At 39.1% G+C, this 17,987-nt stretch overlaps 1 protein-coding gene across 23 annotated transcripts in view; it reads right to left on the reverse strand.

The window, feature by feature from the left end:
- LOC138753237 (neurexin-3-like) overlaps window positions 1–17,987 on the reverse strand; it is a 2,173,925-nt gene that overhangs the window by 1,214,470 nt on the left and 941,468 nt on the right. For 15 of the 23 annotated variants that reach the window (XM_069916009.1, XM_069916007.1, XM_069915992.1 and 12 more), the window contains 2 exons: window positions 15,562–15,765; window positions 5,718–5,744 (listed from right to left, as the gene is read on the reverse strand). In XM_069916009.1, the coding sequence (XP_069772110.1) occupies window positions 5,718–5,744; window positions 15,562–15,765 (231 nt within the window). The remainder of the gene's footprint in view (window positions 1–5,717; window positions 5,745–15,561; window positions 15,766–17,987) is intronic. The other 8 variants (XM_069916002.1, XM_069916001.1, XM_069915998.1 and 5 more) reach the window with 1 other exon arrangement.

Below are 17,987 nucleotides of genomic sequence, written 5' to 3' on the forward strand. Positions count from 1 at the left end.
CTCGTACTAGTGTGGATTTTTCCAACATAATAAATGTACAAAGGGTTGCACTTTTTATTTGCAAATATTAGTTCTGGATAAATCGGACTGTTCGCAAAGCAAACTTTCTCATTATTGCTCAGAATATGTGACAATAAAGTTGAACACAAAGGAAATATCAAACTGTTGTCAAAAACTTAGCTTGTTTCTAGTGCTCTTCAAGCAAAGAAATCTGCCACCTTTATCAGGTTTAGCTAAAACATGCATGGTCACTAATATTTGATGTTTTCACCTTGGGCTAAAGATTCTGCCTAGCTGAAGCCTGTGTACAATGGAAAACAATCAACACAAATATTTACTTCATTATATGGCATGGGAAATTTGAATCAAAATGTCCAGAATATGAAACACATCCTCAACTCAACAGCAGTATTAATAATCCATTTTCAGACCCATTCCATGAGATCAAATCTTAAATAGTCTACAGAAATGAGAGGAAGCAACTCAACGGTACCATCTGCTCAGACTTGAGCAGCTTTGGATGGCGGCTCACCAGCAAACTTCAAGGACAGTGAGAGATATATCATACATGTTAGCTTTGCCATCTGTGCTCAGCTCCACTCAATAAAGAAATAAATACTCACAAAAAAAGAAATGATTGACGAACAGAAAGACAGACAATTGCCACTTAAATAGCTATCTTCTATTTCGAATGCTTCCAAGAATTTGGAGGAGACTGAGAAAACAGACTTATATAACAGGAAGAAGAAAATAGAGTTTGATGCAGCTCCAAAGGAGAAATTAGTTGATGGAATAAGTTGGGACTGCCTAAATGATTCTCAGATGAAGAGAAATCTATGAATTTTTTTTCTCCTCTTAACCAGACCATACATTGAGATTCAGATTTTGGGTCTAATAATTTCCTTCAACCTAAACAGTATTCTCTTTAATTCTTTGGCTTGACGAAGATTTATGGAGGGGTATGTCCATGTCTGCTGCAGGCTCGTTGGTGACTGACAAGTCCGATGCAGGACAGGCAGTCTTTAACAGTGGAATTAATTCTCATTGCAGCAAATTGCAATTGGGTGAAATAGATTAATGTGAAAATAAGAGAGAAAGGGAGAAATACACTTGACACATGCAGAATAAGGCATACTTTTACCTCACTAAACACAACAGTCTAAGAAGATGGGTCACTGCCAATTTAAAGGTTTATTCGGATGGCAAAAATTGCCAAGTGGACCAACAAGATTTATCTGCTTTAAATTAATAAAAATGATCTGCACAGAATGTAGGGAAACATATTCCAAATGTTCCTACATACTGCTGGATCTCATCTGTATCCAGTTACATTCAGTTCAACTCCAGATATCCAAAATATTCTTTGCTCTATTTCACTTCTACTCAAGTAAGTAGCTCTTACCATTAGCCGTACACTTGAGTCAATACTATAATAAAAATAAATTATCTTAGCTCTTTAAGGGTCTGCCTAAATTTATGATGAACCTAACTTTCATGTCAAAAATTCATGAGATCAAATATTGAAGTCATGTCCTTGGTCATGCTCTGGACTGCTTTATATACAAGGTCACCGGGATGACCCCTGGTGACCTCATGATGTAATTACATATCACCACACTGTCCATACCCTTCTACGCCCCTTTCCATCCTCAAGGCAAACAAGAACACACAGCTCTATAGCATCAGCACAATTTAGACATATATATATATGTAGTCTCTCATCCAAATTATTGATAATAGTATACGAGCAGCTGGGGTCCAGCACCAATCCCTGCAGCATCCCCCTCCTCCAAGTAGGAAAATTATTCTGTTATCCAATCCTCATTTCATGCCAGTGTACAAAGCCAGATACAGTTTGCTCTAATTTTATTTAATAAGCACATAGCTCCCTTAATGAAAGCCTGCTTTAAGTCCAAATAGCCGTTAACTCGCAGAATACATAACAGCAAACAATTCTGACAAACACAACTTTTTAAAATCCATTTTGACACCGTGCATTATTTTCTCAGTGGATTATCTCATCTCAAGTAAGAGATTCTTCCATTTACCCAGACACTGACTACCTGGTAGAGAGTTTCTGCCCTTTTACTTTCCTTGCCTTCTTAAACCCTGGATTTATAAAGGATGCATTTTCAATGAAGTGTGCCATGGCGTAGAGGTTAAGTAACTTGATGAGACAATCAATAATGGCAGCTAGAAATTTCTTTAAAAATCTGGAGTTTTAGTTTAAAAGGTTGGTATCAGATATAATAGCTATCAAATGATTTGATTGTTGTTAAACCCCAACGGATCTGATTCTTCACTTTGGAATCCAATGAATAGACCCACCAATGTGATTGATTCTTTTCTGCCTCTTCAGCTCTAGAACAATAAATTCCCTTTAATGTTTACATTCAATTAATAAAAACAAAATGAAAGAAGAACTGATATGACAGGGTGGCACGGTTAGTGTAGTGGCGAGTGCAATGCTATTGCTGTAGCAATCCAGGTTAAAATCTGGCACTGTCTGTAAAGAGTTTGTACTTTCTTCCTGTATTTTTTTTATATAATTTTTTTAATTTTTCACACTATGAACCATATCAACCAAAATATGTACAAAGGTTTCTAATTAAATTTACACACTGGTCTTTTCTCCCCTTTTTTCCCCCTTTCCCTCCCTCCCCTCTTACTTTTTTCCTGTATTCACATGGGTTTCCTCCCCCCCATTCCCAAACCATGTGGGGTTAGTAGCTTAATTGGTCACATGGGTGTGTTTGGGCGGCAGGGGCTCATGGGCCAGAAGGACCTGTTACTGTGCTGTACATTATAACATTATTTTTTTTAAATGGATAATTTATTTGTAACTTGTAACGTAGGACATTGGATTACACATGTTCCATTCCAGATCAATAAAATGAAAGAACAAAGAACATAGAACAGTACAACACAAGAACAGCCTTTCTGTCCACAATATCTGTGCCAACTAAGATGCCAACTTTAGCTGCAAATCTGTCTGCGCATGCCTCTATTCCCTGCATGTTAATCAGTCTGTCGAAAAGCCTCTTAAATGCTCTATCACTTCACCTGGCAGTGAGTTCCTACCGCACTCGATATAAAAAACAACTTGCATCTCATCTTCTTTAAACTTTTCCCTTCTCACTTTCAAGCCACATTCCCTATTTGACATTTCCACCTTGGAAAAATATTCTTATCATTTTTTTTTCCTCTATACCTCATAATTGTTCGTGGTTGTCTCAGATCTGCCCCACCCCCAGGCTCTGATGCTTCAGAGAAAACACTCCAAGTTTGTCCAACCCCTCGCCAAAGCTAGTACTCTCTAAACCAGTCAACATCCTGCTGAACCTTTTCTGCATCCTCTCCAAAGCCTTCATATCCATCCTGTTACACAATGACTAGAATTCCACACAGTAATCTAAATGTGGTCTAACCAAAGTTTTTACAGCTTCAACATGATATCCTGACTTTTATATTCAATGCCCTGACAAATGAAGGGAAACATGTCTTCCTTACCAATCTATCTGCTTGAACTGCCACTATCAGGGAGTTATGGATTTACATCTAAAAATCCCTCCATATATCAATGCAACACAGGGCCCTGCCATTTACTGTATGCTTTCCCCTTGAAGTTAGTGCAACACTTCTCATTGGTCTGGCTTTTTTTTTTGAAAATTTTATTTAAAAGTTTTACAAAATAGATACATACAAACTAAACTATCAAAAAAAAAACTACTACTCCCCCCGCCCCCATCTAATCTACCCCCTACAACCCACCCCACCTTCGGAGCTTAAAAAAGTACAATTATATCTGCTTCCTCAGGAGTTTGCGGAGTAGCTAGTGGAGTTGTTCAAGTGAACCGGTACGGACTTGAAGGGCCGACACGGCCTGTTTCCGTGCTGTAAATGGTTATATGGTTATATTGGATATTAAATGGTTGCTACTTGGAGTGTCAATCCTTTACATCACTAATAAAAACCATTTACTTAACATCCAAACTCATACATTCCAAATTTAAACTCCACAGCTTGTCTGGTTTAAGTCCCTCTGGTGTTTGTCTGCCTACATATCCAACTGTACCTTTCTCACAATCCACAACTCAGCCAATGTTGCTTTTGCCTGATCAGGACCACCTACTGGTTTGCCCATATCATCCATATAAATCATAAACTGAGGTCCCAGCACTGACCATTGTGGAACAGCACCGGTTACTGACCTCCAATCAGAATATCAGCCCTCCTCTGCTTTCTATGGCCAGAATATTGCTGAATCCAATCTACCACGGATCGCATGCGTATTAACCTTCGGGATCAGATACCATCAGGGACCTTATTGGAAGTTTTAGTAAAGTCCATGTAGACAACATCCTTATCCTCTTCAATTATCTAGGTAACCTACTTAAAAAACTCAAATAAGACATGATCTTCCCAAACAGGTTGACTAGCCCAATCGTCTTGTTTTCCCATTTGTGAGTAGATCGTATCCCTAACAATTTTCTCCAATAATTTCCTTCCCATTAAATCAAGTCTTACTGACTCATCATTTCTTGCCCTTCTTAAATAGAGGAATAGGATTGGATATTCTCCAGTCTGGTGTTTCGCCTGTAGCGAAAGAGGATACAAAAATCTCTGTTGAGGCCCCTACAATCTCCTCTCTTGCCATCCTCGATAGCCTGGGATAGATCCCATAAGAACCTGAAGTTACATTCACCTTAATGCTCTTCAAGAGACCCAGCACCTCTGTACTTCTGGATATTATCAGGATGCTTGGAACCTGATAAAAGGCAAATTTCAAACTGAATACTGAAAGGGCCTCCACAAAAGTAAATAAACCCTGCAGCAACTTAGGACCAACAATGAAAGAGTATGCACAGGAGATAGAGTGGCGAGTGGTAGAATACTTACCTTCCAGCCAAGATTGCTACAAGCAGCATATATCTTGGCTTTTGAATGTGTACAATGTATCTCTATTGGAAAATGAGTGTGTGATTGCTCCTTGCTATAGCTCCAAGAAAAAACTTAACACCTCAAAGGTCCACAGAAACCAGGCAACTCTTCATCGCTGACCCAGCAGTCTGTTACAAGGCCACAAAGAGGTGTGGAAGTCACTGAATAAGCAGTTGACCCCAGGGATAGCGAAAAACCTTCTGACAGTGTTGAGCACTTGGTCTATGATCAGTCCACACAGACATGGATAAGACTACACTCCAAAGCCTTTAGTTGAGCAATTAATTCTTGTTCAATCCCTCATATTGTTTTATTCCCCTGACAGTTATTTTGTAACTGTAGAAGCATTTTAATCACACGGCTCCCCAGAACATTCAAGACATGCAGGCAATTAATGGACAGTCAAATACCATTAAACCAATACCCTGCTAAAGACAAAATAGTTGGTTGTCAAAGATGTGAGACTTGCACAAGGTATGATTAGCACCGGGTAACAATCCTCGATAATTTCTATATTCTCCAAGAATATTTAGAATCAAATTACTGTTCTCTATCAAAGTGATGGATGTCGTAAATTTTATACATTTTAATTGGCATTTGTTAAATGAGATTTGACTGTGGTTTATTTTAATTTATTATCTTTTTTGCACATTCAATAAATCAGCCTCTCCAATTTTCCCCAGTGTATCTAAAGACATAACAATGCACATATTAAACAGTTATTTTAAACAGGATAAAAGCATTAAGAACAAAATGAAACTTGAACAATAACTTACTGGAGTTACAGTTAATCCTGATACAGTCTAGACGGGGAAGAATAAATGAAAGATGAAATCGCATCCTTCAAGGTAACAGCTGCAGACATCCAATAACAATTAGTCCACCCTTCCGGGGACAGACACACGCAAGAAGGTGGCCATTTTACTTTACTCTTCACTTCACATGTACAAATATCTTTATAAAATGAGACCCAAACATAGACTGGTTATTTTCATATGACAAAAGTTTTTTTCACATAACCTTGTACTCTTTATCACTGCAGTATAGCAGAAGTCTTTTTACTTTTAGACTAAGTAGCAACATATCTTTATCCCTTTACTCTTCCCTTGACCTCTCTTTCCTACCACCAAACTTTTCTCTTTATAAAATGGCCACTTGCAAACAACTAACCATGTGAAAACTTAACCAAGATTCAACGGGGACTGTTCCAATTGCAAGTCCCAAAGATAGACTGGCCCAACCATTGCACACGCTCGTGACCAACTAGTCTATCAAATACACCAAAAGGGATTGGAAAATAGTATTTGGCAAGAAGATGGGTGAGCGGTGCACATTGGCAGGAGCAGTGATCTCTGAGCATCTGGCAGGTTTCTCAAGAACTTCAATAAAAAGAATAAAACAAAAGGGAAAAAAATCTGAAGTTAGGAAGATAACTCCAATTTTGTTGATAATCAATAATCAAAGATGTTTTGAAAAAATGACATAGGCACAGAAATATATTTACCAATCTCATTTATCTCTGCTCTTTTTGGAATTGAGAACAGTTTCTTCATTGCACAAGTTTAATTTGCTGTTCTTCCTCATCCAATTAAAGACTTGGGACCAGTATTTTTCGCATTTTAGCCAATACAGATTGACAATTTTCTCTTAATATTTTGCACATTATAAAATTTGATGTTATTGAAGCTTCAGAAAAACAGGTATGTGCTGAGAAATTCTTGAGCAACAATAAGGGAGAGAATCAAGAATCCGGGTTCAGTTTCATTTGGCCAGGTTTGTCATGTGTCGTCAACCGCAACAGAAAAGTGGGTGCAAACAGCCACGGACCATTCGGCACAATCACCATACAGAGGCCGTAATACCTTTGGGGTATACTGCTTTCCTTCATCATTATATAAATTATATCCTGAAGACCTCCATGGTCAACCACAAAAAAAAATTCCTCTTCTTAAATCAAAGATAGCCAGTTTAGAAAGCAGATCTGAGAATTAATTACGTTTGTCGGATGTGGCTCACTCCGAGAGATGATGTGGGGCTTTTGACAAGAACTGAATGCTTGCAGTTATGTTTTTCATTTTTTCAAGTACCATTTGACTGAATATTCCCCATTTGGACCCAACATCAAGGAATAAATGCGAGCAAAATATTAGCATTAGGAGTAAATCATTTAGCTCCGACCAAGTCTGAGGAGCAGACTCAATGGGTCAAATGGCCTCAATCTGTTCCTAAAACTTCAGGACTTTTAATGAAAACCATAAAGATTGTGAAATGGGAAAGAAAACAGGGGATTAATATTTAGAGTGTGTAGTTTCAAGGATTTGTTTTGTATTTGCAAACAAACACATGTTATCTCCATTGATCAAGGATTCCACAAAGTTTGATCGCTATTTTGTGTCCAGTTGCCTAATATCAGGCAGTTATGATGGCGATCCTTCAGTTAACCTTAATGACCTCAGGGGAACATTCCTAACAAGAATCAATATTTCTGGAGCCAGCAGGTGCTAAAAACAAACTTTGCTTCAAGGTGTTAAAATACTAATCTCAGCAGAGCCTAAACCACGATATTTAAGAAGGGATGGGAGTCGGCCATGTCGCCCTTCGAGCCTGTACTGTCATTCAACCAAATTGTGGTTGATCTTCTACCTTCAGATCTTAAGGATGACAAATGCACAAATATATTTGTTTATACATGTACATACATACTGCATATGTATCGTTTCTCTGTATGCGTGTGTCTCGATGTGTGTTTGCACTGAGGACCGGAGAACATTATTTTATCGCGTTTTGCACAATCGGATCAGAATAAACTTGAAATCAGGGTGGTATCGTTGGCATTGTGGTAACCCCGGGAGCTCTGGATTCCTCCCACCTTTCAAAAGGTACGGAGTTGCAGATTAATTGGGTGTCATTGGGTGGCACAGGTTTCCACTGTATTGTAAGTAAAATTTAAATTTAATACGGGTCTTTACACATAAAACAGGAAACGTACTTCCACAAAGTACTTTGCAGAGGGACATCTGCCATTTGGATCAACAAGTGGGATTAATGTTGTTGCAAGATACATAGTAATAGTTTAGTGTCAACATATCCCCGCAAGGTTAAAAAGCAAAGATCGCACGATAAGGAATCTTTGGTTCACAAAGGATAATGAAGGTTTGATCAGTGAAATGAAGGAAGTCAATGTCAGGAATAGGAAATTAGTATTGAATGAGAACTTTGAGGTCTATAGGAGAGAATTTAAGAAAGAAATTAAGAGAGCATAAAAGGGAACTTAAAATGACTCTGTTAAGTCTGATTAAGCAGAATTCAAAAAGCTTGCTTCAGGAAATCAAGAGGATAACTAAGTACGCAGAAGGCCCTTCAGGAATCCAAGAGGTAATCTATATGTGAAGCAGGGGATATGAGGGGGACCTTACCATATACTTCTCATCAGTGTTCACGGGGGAAAAGGATGAAGCAGCTGGAGGGTACAGACTTTCTGGAGAATGTCTGCATTAAAAAGAAGGGAATATTAGAAATATTGGAGCACGTTGGGGTAGATAAATCCCCAGGGCCTGATAGAATCTATGCCAGGATCCTCAGCAAAGTAAGGGAGGAAATTCCTGGGGGTTTGATACAAATATTTTCATCTTTGTTGGGCACAGGTGAGGTACCAGAAGATTAGAGGGTAGCTTATGTCGTCCTCTTACTCAGGGAGGGCAGTCAGGATAAGCGAGAAAACTGAAGGCCGGTGGCCTTACGTCAGTGGTCATGAAGTTGCTGGTAAAAATTCAAACAGACAGTATTTCTGTTCACATCAAAAAAGCAAGTTCATGTAGGAAGTTGCAGGGTGAACTTAAAGCAAGTTTATAAAGTTATGCCTGGTAAAGATAGTATAGATAATCATAGTCTTTTTCACAAGACACAGCTGTCCAGAACGAGAGAGTACAGGTTTAAGATGGGAGGGGACAAAAAAGGAGATTTGAGGATTAAGATTTTCACTGGAGGTGATCTGGAACCAGAGGAGGTTGGGGAGACAGATACAATTCCAACATTTAAAAGGCAGGTATTTAGATCAGAAGGAAGTAGAGAGAAATGTGCCTAATGCAGGCAAATAGGATAAGCAAAGATTGATATCATGGTTAGAATGGATGAGGTGAGCCAAACATCGATTTTTGTGCCGTAAGATTAGTGATGTCAATCTTTGACATCCTCAGAAATATTCAGTGGATGCAAGGACAGAAGTGGGACCTTCCCTGTCCTTGAAGAAACTTGCCCTCCCTGCACATTTCTAAGTTCACCTTTGAAAGTTTGAGCTTCATCTTGGGTCCCTGAAAGCATAAAAGGACAGCCAGTAAGACAAATGTCAGCTGGTTGAAACCATTATGGACTCCTTTGCAAAGATTAGCCCAGCAAGGAAATATAGAAGAGGGCCTTTGCAGGCAGAGGAAAAAGAAATTCAAAGCAAATTCTTCTGAATTATATTAGAGCCATAGTTGACAATGAATGGAATTTTAAGTGCGGGGCCAAACATGAATTATATCTGAAAACTATTTATTTTAGAGAACTCAGAGATTTTATGGTGAAAAATGTGGCCATTTATGACATAATGTTCTGCTACTCCATCTTGCCAGGAGCAAATGTAGTTAGAATCAATGGTACAAATATATTTTCTCCCATGTTTTCATTAAATAAGCTAAGCGATTATCATTATCTAACCAAACCAGCTTCAGTGTGTGCACTGATCTATAGAGTAGGTGATAAGAAAAATGATGTAAGTTCCAATAGTTTGTATTGCAGTCAGATTCCTTAAAGCCAGCTCTCCCAACAATGAATTGAAAAATACTAAACAAATCAAGCTCATGCTATTTTGGACTATTATACACATTAGTAGGATTTGATAGGTTGACGCTAATCGGTAAACTGCCTCAAAAAGAGAATCCTGTTCACAGTCGGCAGAGGATCAAAGAATAAACCATTCCAACCAAGTTCATAACTATTACCTACAACCAGGAATCATACAGAGCAAACTTGACAAAAGACGAGTTTAAAAGGTGCAAGGAAGACTGAGATAGCAGGATAAGGAGAGGTAGAACAGCTACTTAGAGGAATAGCAGGCTGATCTTTTTGAGGTTCTTGCTCAGATCAAAACCTGTAGTGATGAATGTTTGAGGGAGGGCCGTTCAATGTCACTTGGACTAGTCAGATTCTGTGGGACGTTTTCCTGATTGCTACCAGCAAGGGGAAAATATTGGCCCAGATTTTGCAATAGAACTATCAAATGTCACAATCTTTACACATAAAACTGACGGATAACTTATAGTTAGACACATTAACGGACATTTTGACCTGAATTTTGTGATTCAGCACTCTTTGTAGATTGTGCTGCTTTCAGTCTTCTCTATTGTAGTCAAAGGAAATTATTTGAATTGGCATAAACAAAGTATTTAAAAATGTAAGATGTCTTGTCATATGGGATGCAAGCAAGTTTTGCTAATATAATTATAGATATGAGTCCTGCTTAGTCTTTAAGGCTAGTGAGATTGCTATTTCATGAATATCCTATGTGACAGAGTATATAGATATGTTTGGGAGATAAATTGGGGCAGTGTTTGTTAGTGTAGGTCACAAACAAATACTTTAAAACAGATCTTATTTAAAATACTGGAGCTCTGCTAATGTAGACATGTCAGGGCCTCATAGCCTTTGCAAAAGCTTTGGAGAGTGCCCACCTTCACTAGTGGATTGTTGTTTACAGAAAGGCAACAGATGAAAGAGTTTCTCGGAGCCACAAACAGTCTGGAGAAGAACTTGCAGTTCTAAGAGGGTCATGTGGTTTTGCAAGCAGAGAGAGTCAGAGAGTCAAACAGGCTTTCTCTGAGAGAGAGAGAGAGAGAGAGAGAGAGAGAGAGATCACTTCTTCAGTGTTACAGTTAGCAACGGCAGCTGGTACTGGAACAGGACAAGCTGGTGAGCTTGTGGAAAACCCCATTTGAAAGACTGGTTGGAAGTGCTTACTTCAGCCTGGTCAAAGCCCTTGTGGTTCATGAAAGAGGAGAGGACTGGCTGTCTAATATTTCACTTGGAATAGAAGAAACAAAAAGGCACTCTGTGATGACCTGAAAGAAAGAGGTTATCATCTGGAGAACCCTGAGGGGACAAGTTTCTTCAGCAAGACATTGAAGTGGCTGGGTGTCCGACATACAACAAATCTCTCTCTGAAAACCGACAAGAACCTTCCTGAGTGGTAACCACTTACCTTTCAAGCACCAAAGCCTGGTGAACTTTATAAATGTTAAATTCTGTGCACAGTATAAGAATTGCCTGCAACCAGTGAACTTGGAGGAATGAGAAGTGAGATTGGACAGTGAACTTCTCTGAACTTACACACACACACACACACACACACACACACACACACACACACACACACACATTACATACACATGCGCTTAGTATTAGAAGGGGGTTAAGATGGGTTAGTTAAGTTAATAGTGTGATTCTATTTTCATGTTTAAAGATAATTAAAAGCAACTTTTTTTAAGTAACCCTTTGTCTTGGTGAATATCTATTGCTGCTGGGTTTTGGGGTCCTCTGGGCTCGTAACACTTATAACCTCTTCAGGTAAATATAATAGGTCAGCATGTTTTGGGAAGTGACAGCATTTTCCAAGTGTCATCATGTGTACGGATCCCATGTGAATAAGCTGTGATCTTTCCGTTGCCATACTCTGTCAGATTCTACATGGAGTCCAAGAATGGAACAAACTGTTTGGCAGTTCTCCAGCATTTACACCCATAGATCCTGCACCAACTTAAATCTGCCATGGAAACAGGGCACCCATTCATTTCAATGCAGTGAAAATGCCATGAGTGTCGTGGGTTAAGAATCAGTTAACTTGTAACTTTTTGAATTCTTTAATCAAGCAGTTTTATTTATCATATTTTATTTTTCGGGAACAGGATCATCGAGGTTCTGAGAAAACATGCATCACATAGATCCGCAGTGAGTACAGGAATTTTGCTGCAGGTTGTGTCCCAATGGATTTTATAAAATATCTAAAATTTAAGTTGTGGCATTGTAGCTTTGACAGTACTTGGATATGTATCTTGTTTCTAGACGACCAATCTTTAAGAAGTTTATTAAAACTCGGTTTCCTCCCTTCTCTCGTGTCTAGAATTTTTTTCTACTGTTTGTCCCTTAAACTGCTTCTTGACAAGGATCACCAGGAACTGAAAACTGACCAAAAAAGGTGCATGGAAAAAGGAAGTGGGGGGGTTGGCGGAGAGGGTGATCCACACCATATACAGTTCGAAATGTGATTTATACAAGTGATTAATATGACCATAAGGGAAACACAATTAATTCCATTTGTGTTAAATGGGTCCCCACTGGCTTTCATTTGTGAAGCGTTATTTGAACCTTGGTTCAATGCAAGCTGAGCATTCAATGTTCTTGTACTTAAAAATCCTCAACTATAGTTGAACAATAAAATCAGAGTTTTCTCTTTTTGGTTTGCTGTTTTAAGAGCGAGGCAGCCAACTGTTTCCGACTTCATCAGAGAGCAGCAATGCTACTCAGTCACCACTGGACGGCACAATCACTAAAGAATAAAGATACAATGATGAAGGAAAGACTCAGTGGGACCAGAAATTGAGGAATAACAGCACCAGGAGAGAGAGAATATCATCACTGAATAACTTCATGAATTTACTGCAATGCTGGGTTGGTAAAATTTCTGTTGGGATGTAATGGAACAGAAAACAAATTGTGGTGTAAAATATATCTGTTTCTCTTCCGCATTAAACCTTATTTTCACCTCCTCCTTCAGGGAAAATCATCTTTCAAATATCCACCATGTATTTGCAGTATTTAAAACAATAGAGACTGTGTTTCCTTAATGAGAAACTTTGCAGTCTTTTCCTGATTGGAAAAATTTGGAAAGTTATTTTTTTTTAAAAAAAGTGATGGGGAGAGCAGTCATTCTCAACCTTTTTTTGGCAATGCCCCCCCCCCCCCCCCCACCCCATGTGCTTCCTTCCCTACAAAGCAGTCAAGTTTTGGCTTCTTCCCTACTTCTTTCCCACCAACTACAAAAAAAATTATATTACTTGTGGTGAAAACAAGGCTTTTACTTAAATGTGTCGTCGCCCCCGTTGAAAAATGGCTAATTCTATAGGTTTGTCAGCAGCACATTTCGTAATATTGGTCATTACAGCCTGAGCACTTCATTGAAGGGTTACTAGTGAATGCATCTGATGTTCCCCTACCTCTCCACCCACCCCAAGCTATTCACTTGGAAATCTCACTGCGCTACTGCGTTTCCCATAGATCTTGTTAGCTTTTGGCCCTTGTGTCAGTGGATGGCCCCCAACTAATAGCACTCCAGACAGTGACGCAAGTGAACTACTACATCTGATCTGCTGAATGGTGGGAGACATATCCATGCCTTGGGAGGTATAAAGAGCCTCAGAGACATACAGCACAAAAATACACCTTTTGACCTACTACATCTATAGTGACCCTCAATTAACTATTTTCTCAATTACTCTTTACCAGTATTTGGTCCATAGCCTTGCTTGGCTTAATGGTTCAAGTGCTCATCTACAAACTACTTCAATGTTGTGAGAGTAGCCCCAGTCACCACCCACTCAGGTCATGTGTTCCAGAGCCCTCTGGGTAAAAAAATGCTGCAGCAACCTCTTCCACCCCATCTTAAGCTTCTCCTATCTCCTCCATCTCAAACAACTCCATGCCTGGTGATGTCCACCCTCTAACAACATTCTGATCTCCAGCACAACCCAACCTTTTCCTCAGACAGTGGCAGGGTCAGTCAGAAATGCTTTTGGCTACACAAGTCCCCGTCAACCAGAAAAGAAATGGGCCTGCCACATGTTGGGAAACTACTGTTGAGTACACTTTAAGAAACAGACCACTCCTGTCACTTCTCAGAAGATCTGGGTCAATTACCATTTTTTTCCAAGTATCATTTTAGTTACAAAAGTCTATGCTTTTATAAGAGAAAATCCATCAAAAGCTTAATAACTGCACATTTTAAACTTCCAATGTCGTTGTATTTTTATCACCATTTATTTGATGCTATTGAGGCAATGATGGACAAGAATTATAAATGTATCCCTAATAAATGATTTCTTGTTCAATAATTGCAAAGGAATTAAAAATAATTCATGGTGGAGACTTGAAACAGCTTTTAAACACAAAAATATATATGTTCTTAAAATTATTGAGAGACTGATTACACTGGAACATGAAGATTTTGTTTCCTGAACACGTTGGGGTGTATTTTAAGGATTTGGGGCTGCTAAATCTTGAAAAGCACCTTAAAATTTTCCTATCACATACCACTTTTTTAGATATCACCAATTTTTGTGATTTTCTGTCATATTTTAAGTCTACTTCAAGCAAATAAAACCACAAAGTGCAGCAAGTCATTGCTCTTGGACTTCTTCCCTGCCGATCTTTGTGCAGTCAGTGTCGGACATGGTGAAAAGTTTCACCAGGACATTGCAATCATAGAAAAGCAGTATCAGGGCAATGCTGGATGACTTTTGTTGGAGGCATCAGATACTGAGTACAAATGAAAATATTCAGAAAAACATTTTTTCGGTCAGTTGAACTAACACAATGTGTCAGCATCAATTCTGCGATTAAACCTGCCAAATCCAATAAAAGTTAATTTAATGTTTATCTAACTTCCTACATGATGCAACAAATCTGAAATTATCATTGTGTTCAGCTTGAAGTTGCCTAGCATAATCCCCAATTTTATTTCAGGAAGCAAATCTTTTGAAAACGCTTGTTGTCCAGTGATAATGGTCGTATATTAGTGAACTCTTGCATTCAGGGGGGACAAGAAAAATTCCCAATTTGGAAAGGATGATAAGGGAGCAGTGGAAAAGAGAAAGAAGTGGGTGACTAAGAGGTAAGGCGATCCAGCTGCAGGTTTGATTGTGCACTCTGTTCTCAGGGCTGTTTGCCAAGCGGGCCGCAGGCTTTAGGCCTTTGAAGGGGTTGATAGCCATCTTTTGACTGATGACTCATGACGCAATTTGATTTAAAACAAATAAGCGTTAAATTTAAATTTAAAAAATAAACTCAGTTTTAAAACCACCGAACTTAAACTAAATATGAAGACATAAAATAAAAACTCCACAAATTTGCAAAATATTCTAACAAACGATTTATAGATATAAAACCCACTTTAAGTAGGTCACAGCAATTTCTCTTTCATAAGGGAGAATTAAGATCGTCGGAATGATTTTGCACCTGTCTGCAAATGATTACTTTTATATTTTTTCTTTCAATTGAACAGTTGCTGTGACTTACTTCTCAGTGTCTACAGATATGGTGCAAAAACATGAATATTTGCTCAAAAGATGGTCCATTTAAACATGGATTTCAGATCAAACAAGTCCAAATTTACTTAGTTATATCAGCTTGATCAATTTCATGCACATTTTACACAACATTCAATTTATTAATAGTTACTAGTTAATATTAATGTTTTGCAAAACAAATGTTAGGATAGAATTATGTCTTTACAGTGCTCCAGTGATCACTAATGGAAAGAAAGGCCAGACGTGAACTGAGTCTGCCCAATGATCAACTGTCATACAATACCTAAGTTGACTGTCAGTTTCACTCGACCTCCGTCAAGCTCCAGGCGAAGTGTGTCAGCTGAATCCCTCGAGGTCGTAGCCACGAGCAAGCCGTAAGCTCGCTGGGACATGAAGCGGAGGGAAACATCTTCAGCCTCTGTATGCATTACCCAGGGCATAACTATCTTCAGGTACATGCTGCCATCGTAGCTGAGAATAGATGCCTCTGTAGGGAAGGAATCAAACGGTGATGTGAGATGCCATGCTTTCCAGTAGTTGGATATATTAATATTACACTCTCTTTTATTTTCCTAGTGTTGAAAGAATCGTGTAAGCATGCAACTCAATCAGCCAAATGACCAACTTAGATACCAATATGAATTTTATCGCAAGACACAGTAAAAAACTTCATCTTTTATTACATTCCTTCACTCCAACCAAACGCCAGCGAGAATGAACTAGAAATTATTCAGAATCAGTGTGAATCAGTGATTGACAAGCTAAAGCAATGAATGAGAGGATCATGTGGAATAGATTTCCCTGAATTGTTTGGATGTGACAGATGTTCAGGGGACAGGAATTTTGGCCCTCTCCTGAAGATTACTGAAGGTTCGTCCAAGGGATATCACCATCGGACTCACTGTGGGAATTGGGCTGAGAGGTGTAATTAGGTGCTGAAGAATTCAGTACCAATTTTCAATACTAATATATGGAGTGTTTAATCCATCAAACATGAGTTAAATTCCAAGCAAATAAATGAGAGGAACAGGAGATGGGAGGTGACCTTCTTAACAATTTAGAACAGCTATTCTCAATGGGGCCTGACAGCCCCTAGGAGGCCACAGCACATTTAAGTAAAAGTCTCATTTTCTTTTCACTTCACGTTACATAATTAAAAAAAATACTTTTTATATAGTTGGTAGAAGTATGGAAGAAACCAAAACTTCACTGCTTCACAGGGAAGGAAGTGAAACACAAATGCTGCGATTGTAGTAAAACATAGAAATGCTGAACTAACCTTGAAGAAGGACTCAAGCCTGAAACATCAGTAATACATCTTTACCTCCTATGGATGCTGCGAGACCTGCTGAGTTAATCCAGCATTTCTGTGGTTTTAATCACAGGGAAGGGGACCCATAAACTATAAAATTTGTGTCAACCAATAAGCCGAGTGTTCACAGACATTTTTAACCTCTCATTGCTGAGGTCAGAGGTTCCTACCAGCTTCAAAAGGGCATCAATCATCCCAGTGCCCAAGAAGAGCGATGTGAGGTGCCTCATCAACTATCACCAAGTAACACTAACATCTACTGTGATGAAATGCTTTGAGAGGCCAAAATTACCTAAGCCAAGTTCTGGATCTACTGCAATTTGTCTATCCTCAATCACTCCACAGCAGACGCAATATCGCTGGCTCTCCACTCAACTCTGGATCACCTCAAAAACAGCAACTCATACATACGGCTTCTCTTCATAACCTACAGCTCAGCCTTCATCACCATTATTCCCTCAGTGGTGGTCAAGAAGATCCAAACCCTGGGCCTCTGCAATTGGATCTTTGACTTCTTCATCAGAAGACCACAGTCATTATGAATTGGAAGCCATGTCTCCTCCTTTCTGACTATCAACACAGGCACACCTCAAGGATGCATGATTAGCCCAGGGCTCTATTCATTATACACCCATGACTGTGTGGCCAGGCACAATTCCAATGCTATCTACAAATTTGCCGATGACACCACAGTTGTTGGCAGAATCACAAACGGCAATGAGGAAGTGTACAGGAGGGAGAAAGATTGGCTCATTGAGTGGGGTCACACCAACAACCGTGCGTTTCAACGTTAGCAAAACCAAGGAGATTATTATGGACTTTAGGAGAAAGTTAGGAGAACATGATCCAGTGTTCATGGAGGGTGCAGAAGTGGTCAAGAACTTAAAATTCCTGGGTGTCAACATCTCCGAGTATCTGCCCTGGAGCCTCCATGTTGATGCAATCATGAATAAGGGTCACCAGCAGTGATACCCTGTGAGGTGTTTGAGGAGATTCGGTATGTCATCAAAGACTCGACAACTTCAACAGGTGTACTGTGGAAAGCATTCTGGCTGGTTGCATCACTGTCTGGTACGGAGGTGCCAATGCTCAGGACAATAATAAACTCCGGTGGGTTGTTAACTTGGCCTGTGATATCGCAGGCACCAGACTTTAATCTGTTGAGGACATCTACAAGAAGCAGTGTCTTAACAAAACAGCCTCTATCCTAAAGAATCCCCACCATCCAGGCCATGGTCTCTTCACTCTGGTACCATGGGGCACTCAGTGACATAAGGTCAGCTTCTTCCCTGCTGCCATCAGATTCCTGAATAATCAATGAACCAAAGATACTGCCTTATATTTATTTTCATGTCTTATTTTTATTTAAAACAATGAATTTTGTGACTTATTTATGA

Source organism: Narcine bancroftii, chromosome 2 (genome assembly GCF_036971445.1).
Source record: "Narcine bancroftii isolate sNarBan1 chromosome 2, sNarBan1.hap1, whole genome shotgun sequence".
Lineage (NCBI taxonomy): Eukaryota > Metazoa > Chordata > Chondrichthyes > Torpediniformes > Narcinidae > Narcine > Narcine bancroftii.